The sequence below is a fragment of the Hypanus sabinus genome, chromosome 20 (genome assembly GCF_030144855.1).
Source record: "Hypanus sabinus isolate sHypSab1 chromosome 20, sHypSab1.hap1, whole genome shotgun sequence".
Classification (NCBI taxonomy): domain Eukaryota; kingdom Metazoa; phylum Chordata; class Chondrichthyes; order Myliobatiformes; family Dasyatidae; genus Hypanus; species Hypanus sabinus.
Genome location: NC_082725.1, coordinates 13,374,016 through 13,390,630, shown reverse-complemented (window position 1 = coordinate 13,390,630; position 16,615 = coordinate 13,374,016). Strand labels below are relative to the sequence as shown.

Below are 16,615 nucleotides of genomic sequence, written 5' to 3'. Positions count from 1 at the left end.
CATATTAATGTGCTTGACCCAGTGAAATCAAAAAAATAGCTAGCAGGAGAAATATACAAAGATACTTTTGCTTGACTAGTTTAGATGTTTTAAGTGTGTTTATATGCACATGCACACATTTGTGCTTTTTTAATCTTCTGAAAGTTATTTTAAATCATTTTAACTTTTTTTCAGCAGATATCCTTAGTGAATTTCTAGATACTGCAATTTCATGATCAAGCATTCTATAAAACAAATATCAAAGATATTCATAAATATTCAATTAAAACTGCTACTACCCAATACATGAATATTACTGAATGAAGTTTAAAAAATGTAATGCTCCATAAAGTGTATTACTCTAGAGAGTGCTTCAGATTGTAACAGCGCAGTTATACATTTCAAACCTCAAGATTAATTTCAAATCAAATGACAAATGATATTTACTAAGCTTAGAAAAGAAAATACAAAATTCTGGAAGATCATTCTGAGAAGCTTCTGTCGTACCTGATAAATGTTGGAAGAAATTATGCAAATATCTTTAAATTTATTTTTTAGATAACTATATATAGCCAGGCATTCTACAAAACAGTTGGTTATTTCTTCCCTCACAGCACCTTTGATACTTACATGCACATCATCAGTCTGCTTACAAAAATCATCATAATCTTGATCAAAATCAGCTTTCCTCTGATCTAGGAAGTTATACTGCTTTTTCTTCAAACCCATAACAATGCTCTGAGAAAACAACACTCATTACTGGATTGGTCATGTTTGCAAAGTCAATAAATTCTCCAATATCTAATTTTTATATCTGGATTCTGTAACTTCCCTGTTTTTTCATTCAGACTTAAGCCTCATTCAGTTATATTTTTCACAAGCTCTCTTTTGAGACAACAAAAGATACTTACCATTCATTCCCAGCAGCTAACTATAGATCCATATAAAGGAGTCTGCTTCACAATTTTAACATATTCTCACAAGTTACAAAATGCTAAAATCTTTAAAGATACACAAAACATTAAAACCGTGCTCTCTCCATTTCAACAAATAAACAGGTGCATAAAGATTAAAGTACAAAAAGGAATTCTAGAAATCTTTCTGATCCTTTTAGAAAGACAAATTATATATTTTATCCTCTTCTAGGATGCTGTCTGGTTTAGATGGCATGTGCTATCACAAGAGGCTGGATAAAGTTGGGTTTTTTTGTCTGGAGCTGACAGAGGTTTACAAGGTTACGAGAGGCATCAGCGTGCATCTGTTTCCCAGGGTTGAATTGCCTAATACCACGGGATATGCATTGAAGGCAGGTTCAAGGGGGATGTAAGGGGTATGTATTTTTTTTTAATTCAGAGTATCATGGATGCCTGGAATGCACTACCTGGTACATTACAGGCCATTAAGAGATGTTTGGATAAGCACAGGAAGATGGGGGGATATGGACATGGTGTAGGTAGGAGAGATCAGTGTTTGGGTGGTTTAGATTTGCTTTTTAGCTAATTCGGCACAACACTGAGCCAAATGGCCTTTTCTTGTGCTGTAATCTTCTATGTTCTATAACATAGCAATGCATTATTCATTGGTTTGAAAGAATCAACCAGAATTGACTCCTTGTAACATTGGCCCTCAGTTGGGTGGTTATCAACCTTCCAATCTTGGGAAAATTCTTATCAACTTTGACAAAATAAAACTTTATCCCCAACTCCCCAAACCACAGTAATGAACTAGAGGCACTGCACCTTTCACTGCAATTTGAGAATTAAAATAATTGATTAGTTATCACAGCAAAAAAAATTGACTGTAAGCATTTCTTTACACTAAACAAAGCTTCAAGAAAGTACCTGAAATTGATGGGACAGAGCTTCCACTCCTTCAATCTTAGAATTCTGGAGAGCAGCGTATGCAGATATGGTCCTGAATATGCCAATAATCTTATTCAGGCGCCTTTGAAATGTATCAAATTTGCCAAAGATGTACATTTCACTGAAATCAAACTGTCGTTCTGCTGGGCTTTGTTCAAGTTTTTGTTTTATTTTATGAAAACAGCGCTGATATTCCTGCAAAATATGAAACACACCATCTTAAAAGGCAGAAACTTAGATACCTGTCAGCATGCTTGGAAATCATTCTGTACCTGGCAATCTGTGACACAAGTAAAATCCAAATATCTGGGCTATACAGTGCTTAAACAGAAGTCTCTACTTAGAAAATATTCCTTTTGTACTCAATTCATGGATGTCTAGCTCTTCTTTCACTATGAATTTGACCTTGTTAACTCCAATATTTTACTTTCATAAATACAGCACACACTAGACAATACTCATGGTATTAAACACTATGGTAATGCATTTTTTATTTTAATAGGAATGGAATTACTGTTTTGAAATACATCTGAAAGCTACCAAGTTGAAAACTTTCAACTCACACTCTGAGTATGTTGCCTTGCTGGGATTAAAGAGTCACCCTTACTGCTGTACTTTTAATTCAACATATGAAGCTTTGACTACTTCCATTGAAGAAAGCAAAGTTAAGCAATGGATGTATCATAATAACATGAACTTAGAAAGGGAAATCCTTGCTTAAACTTAAATTGAAAAGGTGAAGGAGTCAAGAACGGTAACAATATTTAAGAAGCATCTGGAGTGGTATTTGAACTTGCAGGGTCTAGTGGGAAATGGAATTAATGCAGGTAGGTGGGATTAGGACAAACAGGCATGATAGTCAGCATATAATGCTTTCATCTGAAGTAATCTCATTGAATTCATGGATATAAATGAAAATAGAGGTTAATACAGGGGACTTAATAGCCTCAGAATTAGACTTCATAGCTCCAGCTGTTTGGATCCTGCAAGATACCAAACCAGTTTCAATAATGACAATCAATGCAGGTTAGTCCCATTTACTGTGTGAAACATACTGCTCTCCATGCCAGTCAAACACACCAGTTTGTGCAAGGCTAACAGCCACTGAAAGTAAGCACAGTTAGGCATACTTAAATGGCAATAGGCATGCAATGCTTCAGAATAATTGATGTGAATGTGTAAAATTAATTTATAAAATATACCTACATAAACACATCAGGTATTCATATACAAGACAGATTAAAATATTTAAATGATTCATAAACATTGGCAAGGACTTGAGAAGCCCCACTGAAAAAGAGGAATTAAAACTGCAGCAAAAATGTTAATGCAGCAACTTAAAAAGAACATTTATTAAGATAAAGTCTGCAATTTAAGAGCACAATGAGGTGTTCTCATGCCATTAGCTGGAAGAGTGCAGCTCCAACAATGCTATTGAGGGCAAAATAAAAACTGCCGCCTGACTGGCATTCCCACCACCAACCAAATCAACATGATTATTGCACCATCTACAATACATTCACACCAAAGTTCTTCAAGTAGGCTTCTTCATTAGCATCTTACAAGCCTGCAGAATCACCTGCCTAGAAAGACACTGTCACCAAACTTAAGTGACATGCTATGCACACCTAGTGACAAAAGACCCATGCTCAAAAAGCAAATTTGTTTTAAAAAAAAGCTCTTGTGTGAAAACTTACATTGATCCAAAAATATAAAAAAGAGATTTTAAAAGATTCAGCTGTATTAGGATAGTGTTGTTACCTGGTTTAAGTGAATTGCAGACATCAGTTTTTTAATTACCACTTCCTGTGGTTGATCCCAAATTGTAACAGTGCCATTATTTGTTATGTATGTTTTGCAGGCAGTTATCATCTGATTGGTCACCTGAAAATTAACAACAAAAATATCTTAACTCAAGAAGAAAAATTTACATTTTCTTCAAGTAATTTTCTTAATATAATGTACAAAATGCAAATTAATAGAAAACAAAAATATGTAATGCGCCCACTGGAGAATATGTGATCAGTATTGGCTTATTTCTGCATTTTCATTTGGCAGAATTTTAATTCAAGATTTAAGATTGCTTAGTGTCATTCATCAGTACACAAGTATAAAGGAGAACAAAATGATTGTTACTCCAGATCTGACGCAGTATAAAAACACACTAAGCATAAGGAACACCATACAAATGCAATTAATATAAATACATAAGATTAGTTTATATACGATACATAGACTGATTGTATGTACAGAAGTTGACTCCAACAGGAAATGATAAAGTCATTGTGTTGGATTAATAATAGACTAAAAACAGACCAGAATATAATTTTAATACAATACCTTTACAAATAAAGAGGTAATCTTTTCTGAAGTATTGTAATAGCGGGAGATACTATGAATCATTCTAATTGCATTGATCAAGCCTGGAATCGCTTCCACCATGGAAACCTACATTAAAGTTTAAAATACATGTCAAATTTAAATCCTGTAAAGAGTGCAATAACAATTTTCTCAACTGGTAAGATTATCATCATTTGAAAATACGTCACACATATCAGACTCCTCTCATTTTCTTATTATTAGCTCAAAACTTCCTCAAGAAATGAATTCTATAATCTTTTTTAAATCCAAAAGAGATTTAAAATCCAAAAGGGTTCACTCAAAGGGCAGTGTGTGCATGTGGAACAAGCTGCCGGTGGAAGTGGTGGATGCAAATTCAATAGCAATATTCAGAAGTTCAGATAAGCACATTGATGGGAGGGCTATGATCCAGATACAGGAAATGGGACCAGTTAGAATAACAGTTCAGCAAAGACTGGATGGGCTGAAGAGCCTGTTGCGGAGCTATGGTGCTCTGTGACTCTAAAAGTATTGTGCGAGTGATGCACCATCAATAACTCACACTGAGACGTAAGGCGAGATATCTGCTTTTATTGACTGGAAGAAGGAACCAGGAGTGAGTGTCCATCATACTATGACCTGGAGACTGAGGCCGAGCGTCAGGCCTCAGATCGCCTTTATACAGGGGCCTGTGGGAGGAGCCACAGGAGCAGTCAGCAGGGGGCGTGTCCAGACAGGCACATAGTTCACCACAGCGAGTCAGCCTGTTAAATTTTGTATCTCCAAACCATTAAACTAATTCAAATGAAAACACAGGAGTCCAAAATGTGCATCCATCTTTGTTTTTACTTTAAGTGACATATGTGCACGTCACGTAGTAGCGTCATGATGCATGCAATTCATGCATTTTTAAATATAACCACAATGACTTATATAAACAACAAAGAATGTTTAATCAAGCAATTTATTTACAAGATTATTCAAACACTCCTGGAATATTAAATACACAACAAACCAGGAAATCATCTGGGATCTTAAGAAATACACCACAAGTTCTAACTCTTCAGAGGTTCGTGCTTAGCTCATCCTGTCCTGATAATTGGCTTAAAACAAATGAGATTTCAAGTTGGTAAATCATTTTTAAGAACTTGCCCACTATTTGCCTATTAACTTTCCCAATGAGAATTAGGACTATAACATATACACGAAGCACTAGTTGAGTATTATAACTGTTAATGGCATGTCAAACAATATCCATGCGACAGAACAGAAAGAATGCACAGTGGATCTTGGCGAATTGGACTATCAGTTAATTGTGGCAGCTGTTTATCTGGGACAACTCTTAAAGAACAAAAACTAATTGAGAAAATAGCCAGGACTCCTGTCGTTTATTTGGGACTGGAGGCTGTTGCCGAACAATTTCTAACTAGCATTAGTTGTCTGTACCTGTGTTTCCTCTAGAAGCTATACCACATTCAGAGTGAACGTTTTTTAAATAGCATCTGTTGTGTGTATTTCTGTTCAAAAAGCAGTTACTTTTGTCACTGATCGTCGGTGTGAAACAAGCAGTCAAACAAATTAGAACACACACAAAATGCTGGAGGAACTCAGCAGGTCAGACAACATCTAAAGAAACAGTCTTCATTTTGAGCAGAGACCCTTCAGAACTGAAATGGAAGGGGAAAGACGTCAGAATAAAAAGTTGGGTGAGGAGAAGGCAGCTAGCCAGAAGCTCACAGGTGAAGCATCTAACATTACAGTGGTACAGTTACATTAAAAGTGCACAGATATACAAATATTAGGAGCCAGAAAGAATTTTAAAGAAGTTACTTCTGACAGTCTAACAGAAGGGGGTTGTCATTTCCCTGGCTATACAGTGGTGCTAAAATGTTTGTGAACCCTATAGAATGTTCTCTATTTCTGCATAAATATAACCTAAAATGTGATCAGATGTTCACACGTCCTAAAACTAGATAAACAGAACACAATTAATTACATAACACAAAAAAAATTATACTTTTACATTTGAGAAAAATTATCCAATATTACATGTATTTGTCAGAAAAAGTATGTGAACCTTTGCTTTCAGTAACTGGCGTGACCCCCATGTACAGCAATAACTTCAAGCAAACGTTTCCAGTTACTGTTGATCAGTCCTGCACATCGGCTTGGAGGATTCTTAGGCCATTCCTGCTTACAAAACTGCTGTAACTCTGGGATGTTGGTGGGCTTCCTTGCATAAACTGCTTGCTTCAGGTCCTTCTAAAATATTTCTATAGACTTCTATAGATTTAAGGTCAGGACTTTCAAAATACTTGTCCATTCTAAAACACAGATTTTCTTCTTTTTAATCTATTCTGTTGACTTACTCTTCTTTTGGATCGTTATCTTGTTGCATTATCTAACTTTTATTAAGCTTCAGGTGACAAACTGCTTTCTTTTCTTTTTACAATATTTTTATTCAGAAGAAAAAAAACAAGATTTACAGAGTGCAACACATAGATACATCTCAACATAACTTGTGTACATTTATATATTGCGATAAAATTGATCAAAATGTTATGGCATAAAACATAAAGGCATACCACTATGTAATCAAAAATTTAAAGATAGGTCATACACCATTAAAAAAATAATTTTATGTAAAAAAAAGTCAACCCCCTACCAACTACCAAAGAAAAAAGCTGATGGATGATAATGGATAAATTAGAAAAGAAAACATATTCGCTTAAGAAGAGAAGATAAAAATATACATAAAAGTCAGTGCACTGTTAAACTTTATAAATTAGAAAAGTAATTTAGGAAAGGTCCCCAGATATCATAAAAAGATTGTTTCGAATTTAAGACCGAGCAGCAGATCTTTTCTAAATTTAAATAAGACATAATATCACGTAGCCTTTGAAGATGTGTAGGAGGGGTAGACTCCTTCTATTTAAGCAAGATTGCTCTCCTTGCTAAAAGAGAGGTAAAAACTAAAACCTGTAGGTTAGAAGTATTTAAAGTTATATCTTCATCTGCAATAATACCAAACAAGGCAGTAAGGGGATTTGGGTCAAATTGGACCCTAAAAAGTTGTGAGAAGGTATGGAATACTTCCCGCCAAAACTTTTCAATTTTAGGGCAAAACCAAAACATATGAATTAAAGAGGCATCAGCAGAGTTACATTTATTACAAAATGGAGAAACATTCGGATAAAAACTGGACAGCTTCTGTTTAGAAATGTAAGCTCTATGAACCACTTTAAATTGTAGAAGAGAATGACGAGCTCAGAAAGATGATTTATTAACCCATTTAAGAATTTTATTCCATCTATCATCAGAAATCTAACAGATTAAATGATTGTTTACTAAATGATCACCAGTATTTTTATCTCTGATAGGTCAGATTAATGCTATTAAGATGGTTATTTTACCCAAGTTTTTATATATATTTCAAGCGGTACCAATTTTTATTCCAAAATCTTTTTTTGCTCATGTTGATTCAAAAATTTCCTCATATATGGCAGAATAAAAATCCTAGATTAGGTAAAAAAATATTTACAGAAGGCAGGGAAGGAAGGTGGATTGGCATTGCCTAATTTTAGATTTTATTATTGGGCAGTTAATATCCGATATTTGATATGTTGGTTAAAGGATTGGGATACATCTTTTAGCCCTCAAAGGGTGAACCTGGAAATTAAATCTGTACAAGGATTTTCATTGGGTTCTATTTTAGGGACTTCTCTTCCCTTTGCTCTTTCTAAGTTGCCGAAATGAATTGACAACCCGATAGTTAAACATACCTTACGTATATGGTTTCAATTTCGGAAATTTTTTGGGTTGACTCAGTTTGTTTTAAATATTCCTATTGTATCCAATTGCTTTTTTTATCCTTCTATTATAGACCAAGCTTATTCAGCTTGGAAGACTAAAGGATTACTACGATTTTCCGATTTATTTTTGGATAATTGTTTTATGTCTTTTGAACAATTATCTAATAAATATAATTTGCCTAGATTTCATTTTTTTTAGATATTTACAGATTAGGAACTTCTTAAATACTGTACTTCCTACTTTTCCAAATTTTGTGTCTTCAGGTATTTTGGAGAATTTGTTTGAACTAAATCCTTCTCAGAAAGGGCTAATATCAAAACTTTACAATATAATTATGAAGATATGTTCAGAGCCCTTCTATAAGATTAAAAATGATTGGGAAAGAGAACTTAACCTTACTATCCCTATTGAGAATTGGGATAAAATTCTTCAATTAGTTAATACATTATCTATATGTGCTAAACATTCATTAATACAGTTTAAGGTTGTGCATAGGGCTCATATGTCCAAGGATAAATTGGCTCATTTTTATTCCTATATAAATCCTATTTGTGACAGATGTCATTCTGAGATAGCGTCTTTAACTCATATGCTCTGGTCGTGTCCGCTTCTGAAAAAAATATTGGAAAGACATTTTTGATATTATTTCTAAGGTATTGAACATTGATTTACAACCTCATCCTATTACTGCAATTTTTGGTTTACCAATGATGGACTCACTCCATTTATCCTCTTCTGCTTGTCGAATAATTGCATTTCTTACATTAATGGCTAGAAGATCTATTTTGTTGAATTGGAAAGAAATTAATCCTCCTACCGTATTTCATTGGTTTTCTCAAACTATGCTATGTCTAAATTTAGAAAAAATTAGAAGTAGTGTATTTGATACTTCTATTACATTTGAAAAGATATGGAGACCATTTATTCAATATTTTCATATGATGTAATGTGACCCTGTTCCAAGCCTATTTGTTTTTCCAGTTTCGATTTTATATATGTTGAGAGGATCGGAGTTGACGACACTGATGATTTTGTATTTTTGTGAAATATTATAAACAGCCCTTTTTTTCCATTTTTTCTTTTTCTCTTTTTTTGTTTTTTTCCCTATTAGTTATTAGATTATTAGATTAGTTCTTTTTGCATAATTTTTTTTCTTTTTCTTTTTTGTTTTTTTTAATATATATATTATGATATACCTAGGTTTGCCTTGTTTATTTGTTACTTGTATCGTCCATGATTTGGGAATACTCATTTATACTGTAACCATTGCTTATGTATTCTTTCATGTTCAGTTGAAATGTGTATGTTTGTAATCCCATTATCTATGTATCAATTTTATTTTGTTGATATTAATAATATTAATAATAATAATAAAAAGAATGACAAAGAAAGAAAAGAAATCTAACAACTTAGGTCATCCTCCCAAGCTTTTTTTAAATTTTATCTAGAAAGTCTTGTCTAGATTCAATCAACAAGTTATAGATACCAGTAATAGAACCATTAACAAAAGGTTTTAAATTTAAAAGATTGTCCAGTAATTTTTTTTTCAGGACCTATAGGAAAAGAAGTTAATTGGAAATGTAAGAAATCTCTAATTTGAAGGTATCTGTAAAAATGTGTTTTTGGGAGTGCAAATTTAGTTGACAATTGGTCAAATGAAGCAAGAGATCCTGAGATAAACAGGTCCCAAAAACACTTAATACCTAGTTCATCCCAATCCTTAAAGACTTTATCAGTCATGGAAGGGATAAAAAAAATTAAGAAGAATGGGAGATGATAATGAAAAATTCACTAATCCAAAAAATTTCCTAAATTGAGACCAAATCCTTAACGTTTGCTTAACAATTATGTTATCTGTTATTTTATTTGCTGAAAAAGAATATGATCCAAGAAGAGAGACAATAGAGGAATTTTTAACAGAATTAACTTCTAAGGAGACCCATGATGGGCAGTCTTTACGATAAATATAATAAGACCAGAAAGTAATATTCCTTATATTGGCAGCCCAATAGTAAAACCTAAAATTGGGTAGGGCTAATCCACCCATCTCTTTATTTCTTTGTAGGAAAATTTACTTAAATGAGCTTGCTTATTATTCCAAATATAAGATGTTAAAATTGAATCTAAAGAATCAAAGTAGGTCTTAGGAATAAAAATAGGTAAGGCCTGAAAAAGATATAAAAATTTAGGAAGAATCTTCATTTTAATCGAATTAATTTGGCCAATTAGGGATAAAGAAAGAGGACACCATTTAGAAAGCGTCTTTTTCACTTAATTCAATAAGGGGTTTAAGTTTTCTTTAAATAAATTCTTGAAGTTTTTAGTAATTGTTACACCTAGATATGTAAATTGACTTGTAACAACTTGGAATGGAAATTTGGCATTTGACGACATTAGGTCATTTAAAGAAAATAGCTCACTTTTATGCAAGTTCAGCTTATATCCTGAAAAAGAACTAAACTGGGAAATTAAAGAAAGAACCGGTAAAGAAGTTTCAGTGTTAGAGATACAAAGTAAAATATCACCAGCGTATAATGAAATTTTATGAGCCATACCTTCCATTAGTATACCAGAAATGTCCTTAGATTCTCGAAATGCAATTGCTAAGGGTTCTATAGCTAAAGCAAAAAGTAAAGGACTAAGAGGGCAACCTTGTCTAGTTCCCCGCTGTAACTTAAAGGGCTTAGAAATTTGAGAGTTAGTAATAACCTGAGCGGTAGGAGACAAGTAAATTAATTTAACCCAACGAATAAAATTAGGCCCAAAATTAAACTTTTCTAACGTCTTAAAAAGATAATTCCACTCAATCCTATCAAAGGCTTTTTTTGCATCCAAGTTTGGATGGTGAATATATCACATTCAACAACCAATTAAATGTATATTAAAATGTGAGTAACAATTTTCAATAAATCCTGTCTGGTCATGTGATATAATGGATGGTAAAATATTTTCTAGTCTTCGAGCTAAGATTTTGGCATCAACATTTAATAAAGAGATCGGTCTGTATGAAGAACATTCAGCTGGATTTTTTTTAAGAATAAGAGAAATAAAAGCTTCATAAAAAGATTGCGGGAGTTTACCTGATTTAAAGGATTCTGATAAAACAGAGGATAAATAAAGTGTAAGTAACGTAGTGTAAGTTCTATAAAACTCCCCAGGAAAGCCATCAGGTCCTGGGGTCTTACCAGAATGTAAAGCACGTATAGCCTCAGCAACTTCTTCATTGGAAATAGGCTAATCTAACTGTCAGCAGACAATGTAGGAATGTTGATATTACTGAAAAAAGCATTTATATAGGTATCATCTAAAGAAGAGTCAGACTGATACAACTTAAGGTAAAAGTCTTTAAATACGTTGTTAATTTCAGAATGGTCAGATATCTTAGTACCATTATCTTTAAAAATTTCTGTGATTTGACAATTAACTGTAAAAGATTTTAAGCGATTGGCTAATAAACTACCTGTTCTATCCCCATGAATGTAAAATTGAATTGAATTCAACAGCTGTTGTTCAATTGGGTAAATCAGCAGAAGATTATACTTGGATTGGATTTCAATCCACTTATTATATATACTTGGATCTGGAGATAGGGCATACTTTCGATCAAGGTCTTTTAATATCACTGCTAGGTCAGAACTTTCTTTGTCAGCTTTTTTCTTTATATAGGTAGAGTAAGAGATAATTTCTCCACAAATATACACTTTAAAAGTATCCCAGGCTATAGTACCAGCAGTATCTCCTTTAAAATTTTCTTTAAAGAAAAAAGTAATATGGTTTTCCAAAAACTTTAGAAAATTTTTATCAGATAACAATGATAAGTTAAAATGCCAACTTCTGTTTGGTACAGAGTAAACAGGTAATCTTAAAGCCAGATGCACAGGTGCATTATCAGACAAAGCAATCTCCTTATAATCACAGGATTGAACCAGTGGAAGCAAGTTTCGATCTATAAAAAAGTAGTCAATCCGAGAGTACTGATGAAGCTGAGAGAAATATGAATATTCCTTTTCTTGGGGGTGTAAAAAATGCCACACGTCGAGAATACCACATTGAAATAGAAAAGATTTAAAAAGTAAGACTGATTTATTAGTGACAGGGTTTTACTTGAAGAGCAATCTAATATAGGGTCAAGCCAAAAATTAAAATCTCCACCCATCACTAAGGAATACCGATTCAAATCAGGCAGAAAAGAGAAAAGACGTTCAAAGAACAAGGAGTCATCTATATTTGGAGCATATACATTCGCAAATATGATTAGTTTATTCTCAAGACTACCCGAAACAGTAACAAAGCGCCCATTTGTATCAGAAATTACATTATGTTGAATAAAGGATACATTCTGATCAAACAGGATAGAGACACCTCTCGATCTAGATTGAGAGGGTGAGTGAAAATGTATACCCTTCCATCCTTTGAAAAAGTGTGAAATATCATCTTTACGAATATAGGTTTCTTGGAGAAAGATTATACGAGTTTTAAGTTTCCTGATATAAGAAAAAATCTTATTTCATTTAACAGGGTTATTTAGAACTTTCACATTATAGCTGAGTATATTAATAAAAGAATCCATCAAGTATCCTTTAGTAATGTATAAAGGGTAATCACAGACAGGTAGATAGCGAATAAATAGAACAGTAAAAACCTCCAATCAGCTTTCTGGAAGAACCCCTTTCCCTCCTCCCTCCCCCCAAAGACCGAAATCAGCCAAGGGAGGCTGAAGACTCATTATAACGTTCCCAACCAAAAACTCCGATGGCTCCAGAAAATATATATGTATAGCTGAGCTGAATAAACAATTGTAAATATATACATACAAAAGCAAAATATCAAAGTAAAAAAGTTCGCTATTTACAAGAAAAAAACATGGGAAAATACAAGTATTAGTCTCGGTAAAAAGGAAAGACAAATAAGGAAAATCAATAAGTAAAACAACATATACTTACTGGTGCAAAGAAAAGGAGTAAAGAAACAAATAGAAAATAATTAGAAAGGGAAGCGATTTAGATAGCTTCCTACATAACTAATTTAAGGCATTCAAGGGGAAAAAAAACCAAAATGACAAAATGGCAAAATAATGAAAAAATCAAAAACCAGCAATAAGAAATATAGGATATTGTATACTATTGAAAAACAGTAAAAGACCGAAAGGTGTATTAATAATCAAAAGATAGGAAAAATCTGAATGAATTTAAAGTAAAGCAAAACACCCTATAGTTTCATTCCTCAGTAATTACTACATGTACACCCTACATAATTACTTTCAGTCAAGTTACCAAAAGGAAGGTAAAAATCAACATAACAGTGAGAGAATATAACGTTTTGTTTAAAAAGAGCTGCGAGGAAGTAACATGAGAGAACCCATATAAAGGAGGAAAACAGCAAAAGAGAAAATGGATGCAGTCTGCCCGCATATTTTGCATAGTTTGAAAGATAACAAGGCGCCAGTTACTTAATCAAACAAATGATTAAGACTTCGTAAAACCAAGAAACCTTGTTATCAACAAAGTGCCAATTACTTGATTGAACACCTGAAATTAAAACATTTAGCATAAAGCAACTCAAGGTTTGAATTTAAGCATGGAGACTATGTAAAAATTTCTTAGCTTCTTCAGGCTTCGTAAACCAAGAAACCTTATTATCAGAAGTAGTAACTTTGAGTTTATACAGATCTCTGAGAAAAAGGCGACAGCCAAGCTTAGAAAGGTCAGACATGACCTCTTTAAAAGCCTGTTTAGCTCTTAAAACTTCCGGTGGATAAGCTTGAACAATCCGAAACTGTTGATCACGAAATTGTAATATGTGTTTCTTCCTTGATTCATGAAGGATCTGTTCTTTAATCTGATAGTCATAAAAGCGAATGATAATAGAGCAAGGTTTGGCAGGATCCCAATTAGGCGGGGTAACTCGGTGAATGCACTCAAATTTTGGTAGTTCCGATAGTATAACAGGGAATAAATCTTTCAGCATTTGAGCACAAAAATCGATAGGTTGATTACCCTCCAGTTTTTCAGGAAGCCCAAGAATTCTGATATTGCACCTTCGATTCCTGGTCTCCAAATCTGTCAATGTCTTCAGTAACGCGTTGCATTTTTTAAGTTGTTCCTTAGAAATTTTCTTGAAACCTTCGATATCCTTCTGCAACACCGGCAGAGATTCTTCGTGTAGCTTAGTACGAATTTCATGGTCATTCACAGTCTGCTGTATACTTCCAAGTTTCCGATTAAGCGTTTCAAACTTGGATTCCAAGTCATCCAGTTTATCCAATTTTTCGAGTCTCTCTGACATTTGTTGAGACATTTCAGCCAAAGTCTCTAAAGTAACCTCTTTTCTAGAGTGTTTTCTACTTATGGTGCTCTCACCGAGATAGGTTTAAACAGCAAAGTAAGCGAATAATTTCGGAGCACGTAGCTACTGCAACCTACTCCATTACAGCCACCGGAAGTCCCGACAAACTGCTACCCTAACGTTCTCTCGTAAAATGTCTTGATTCAATTCTGAATTCATTTTTCCCTCAACGATTGCAACCTGTCCAAGCCCTGAGGTAGCAAAGCAGCCCCAAACAAAGATGCTCCTTTCCACCAATGCGTCACAGTTGGGATGAGGTTTTGGTGTGCAGTGCCCTTTTTCCTCCAAGCATAGCAATGTGTATTTCTGCCAAAAAGTTCAACTTCCGTCTCATCTGTCCACAGAAAGTTGTGCCAGATTGTTGTAGAAAGTTGTGCCAGGTGTTATTTTTTTTTGTGAACTTAAGATGTGCAGCAATGTACTTTTTTTAAGAGAGCAGTGGTTTCCTTCGTGAACACCATTTTTTTCAGTGCTTTTCTTATAGTGGACACATAAACAGAGACTTTAGCAAGTTCAAGAGATTTCTGCAGTTCTTTTGCTGTACTCTTGGGTTCTTTATCACCTCCTTTAGCTTTGCATGTTCTGCTCTTGGCGTGATCTTTGCAGGATGCCCACTCCTAGGGAGAGTAGCAACAGTACTGAATTTCCTCCATTTGCAAACCTCTTACTGTGGACTGATGAACACTCAGGTCCTTAGAAATGCTTTTGTGGCCTTTTCCAGCTTCATGTATCTCTACAATTCTTCTTCTAAGGTTCTCTGAGAGTTGTTCAGATCAAGGTATGGTGCGCATAAATAGATCTTTCTTAAGAAGAGCAGTTTCTGTCAGTGACCTGACTTTGTGTGTCTTTTTATGAAGCAGGGCATCTCTACAACCCACACCTCCAACCTCATCTCATTGATCAGGGCACCTGACTCCAAGTAGCTTTTGTATAAGGCAATACCCCAGAGGTTTGCATACTTTTTCCAACAAATACATGTAATATTGGATCATTTTCCTCAATAAATAAGTGAAGTAGTATAATGTTTTTGTGTTAATGTATTTAATTGGGTTCTCTTTCTCCAGTTTTAGGACTTGCATGAAGATCTGATCACATTTTAGGTCATATGAATGCAGAAAAAGAAAAAATTCTATAGGGTTCACACACTTTCTAGCACCACTGCAGGTTGACTCATTACAGAGCCTAATGGCCTAAATGACTTCATATAGCACTCTTTGGAGCAGCACAGTTGTCTTAGTCTATTACTAAATGTACTCCTCTGTTCAGCCAAGGTGGCATGAAGAAGGTAAAGAAACATTGTCCAGAATTGCCAGGATTTTCCATAGGGTCATTTATTCTACCACAGCTTCCAGTGTGTCCAGTTTCTCCTAAACAGAAGCAGCCTTTCTAATCAGTTTATTGATCCTGTTGTTATCACCTGTGTTGATTCCATTGCCCCAGCACACCACCGCACAGAAGATTGTACTGGCAACAAGACACTGATAGAACATGTTAAGGAGATGCCTGCATACTCCGAAGGACTTGGTCTCTTCAGGAAGTAGAGGCAACTCTGACCCTTCTTCTACACAGCCTCTGTGTTAGTGCTCCACTCATGTCTGTCACCCAGCTGCTCCCCCAGGTACTCGTAGGTTGTCATCACATCCACGTCCTCGTCATCAATAGTAACAGGGAACAGTGCAGGCTCAGTCTTCCTAAAGTCAATCACCATCTCCCTTGTTTTACTAACGTTAAGCTGCAGATGATTCAGCTTGCACCATTTGACAAAGTCCTCCACTAGGACCCTGTATTCATCCTCCTGTCCACCTTTCTGAATTTTACACTGAAAATGAAGATTTTGAGAATGCAATCATCAAAAGCATTGTATGAGAAAACTATCTCCACTAGGTATCTGCACTGATTTGTTCACTTACAGTCAAATGAACACGTCAGTGTACACTTGGTGAATTCCTCCATCGATAACTATTAGGAGCTAATACACAGATTTATAGTACTGTCGCAGTATTGGTAATGCTCTAATTTGTTCTGTATTTCATTTAAGTACGTGATTGGTTACTCAGTTGAAAGGCAGTTTGCCTCTTTTTGAATACCTTTTTAACTATTTCCATGAAACTTCGGCTAATTGGGCCAGCAGCTTATTTGGGCCAACATGTACTAGTCCTGACTAACAGGATTCCACTGTACTAACTTACTTTTGAGAGTTTTAGGAAATGTTAAGATTTAAGTTTATAATCTTCTGAAAACTTCTTTTGCCTCTTTTTCTCATTGCTCTTGATCTA

The 16,615-nt window shown here is 34.5% G+C and overlaps 1 protein-coding gene across 1 annotated transcript in view; it reads right to left on the bottom strand.

Annotated features, from left to right (window-relative positions):
• dnah5 (dynein, axonemal, heavy chain 5) overlaps positions 1–16,615 on the bottom strand; it is a 231,373-nt gene that overhangs the window by 170,487 nt on the left and 44,271 nt on the right. Inside the window, exons 9-12 of the mRNA XM_059945127.1 lie at positions 4,182–4,289; positions 3,603–3,725; positions 1,821–2,036; positions 610–717 (exon numbers count right to left, since the gene is read on the bottom strand). Coding sequence (XP_059801110.1) covers positions 610–717; positions 1,821–2,036; positions 3,603–3,725; positions 4,182–4,289 — 555 coding nt within the window. The remainder of the gene's footprint in view (positions 1–609; positions 718–1,820; positions 2,037–3,602; positions 3,726–4,181; positions 4,290–16,615) is intronic.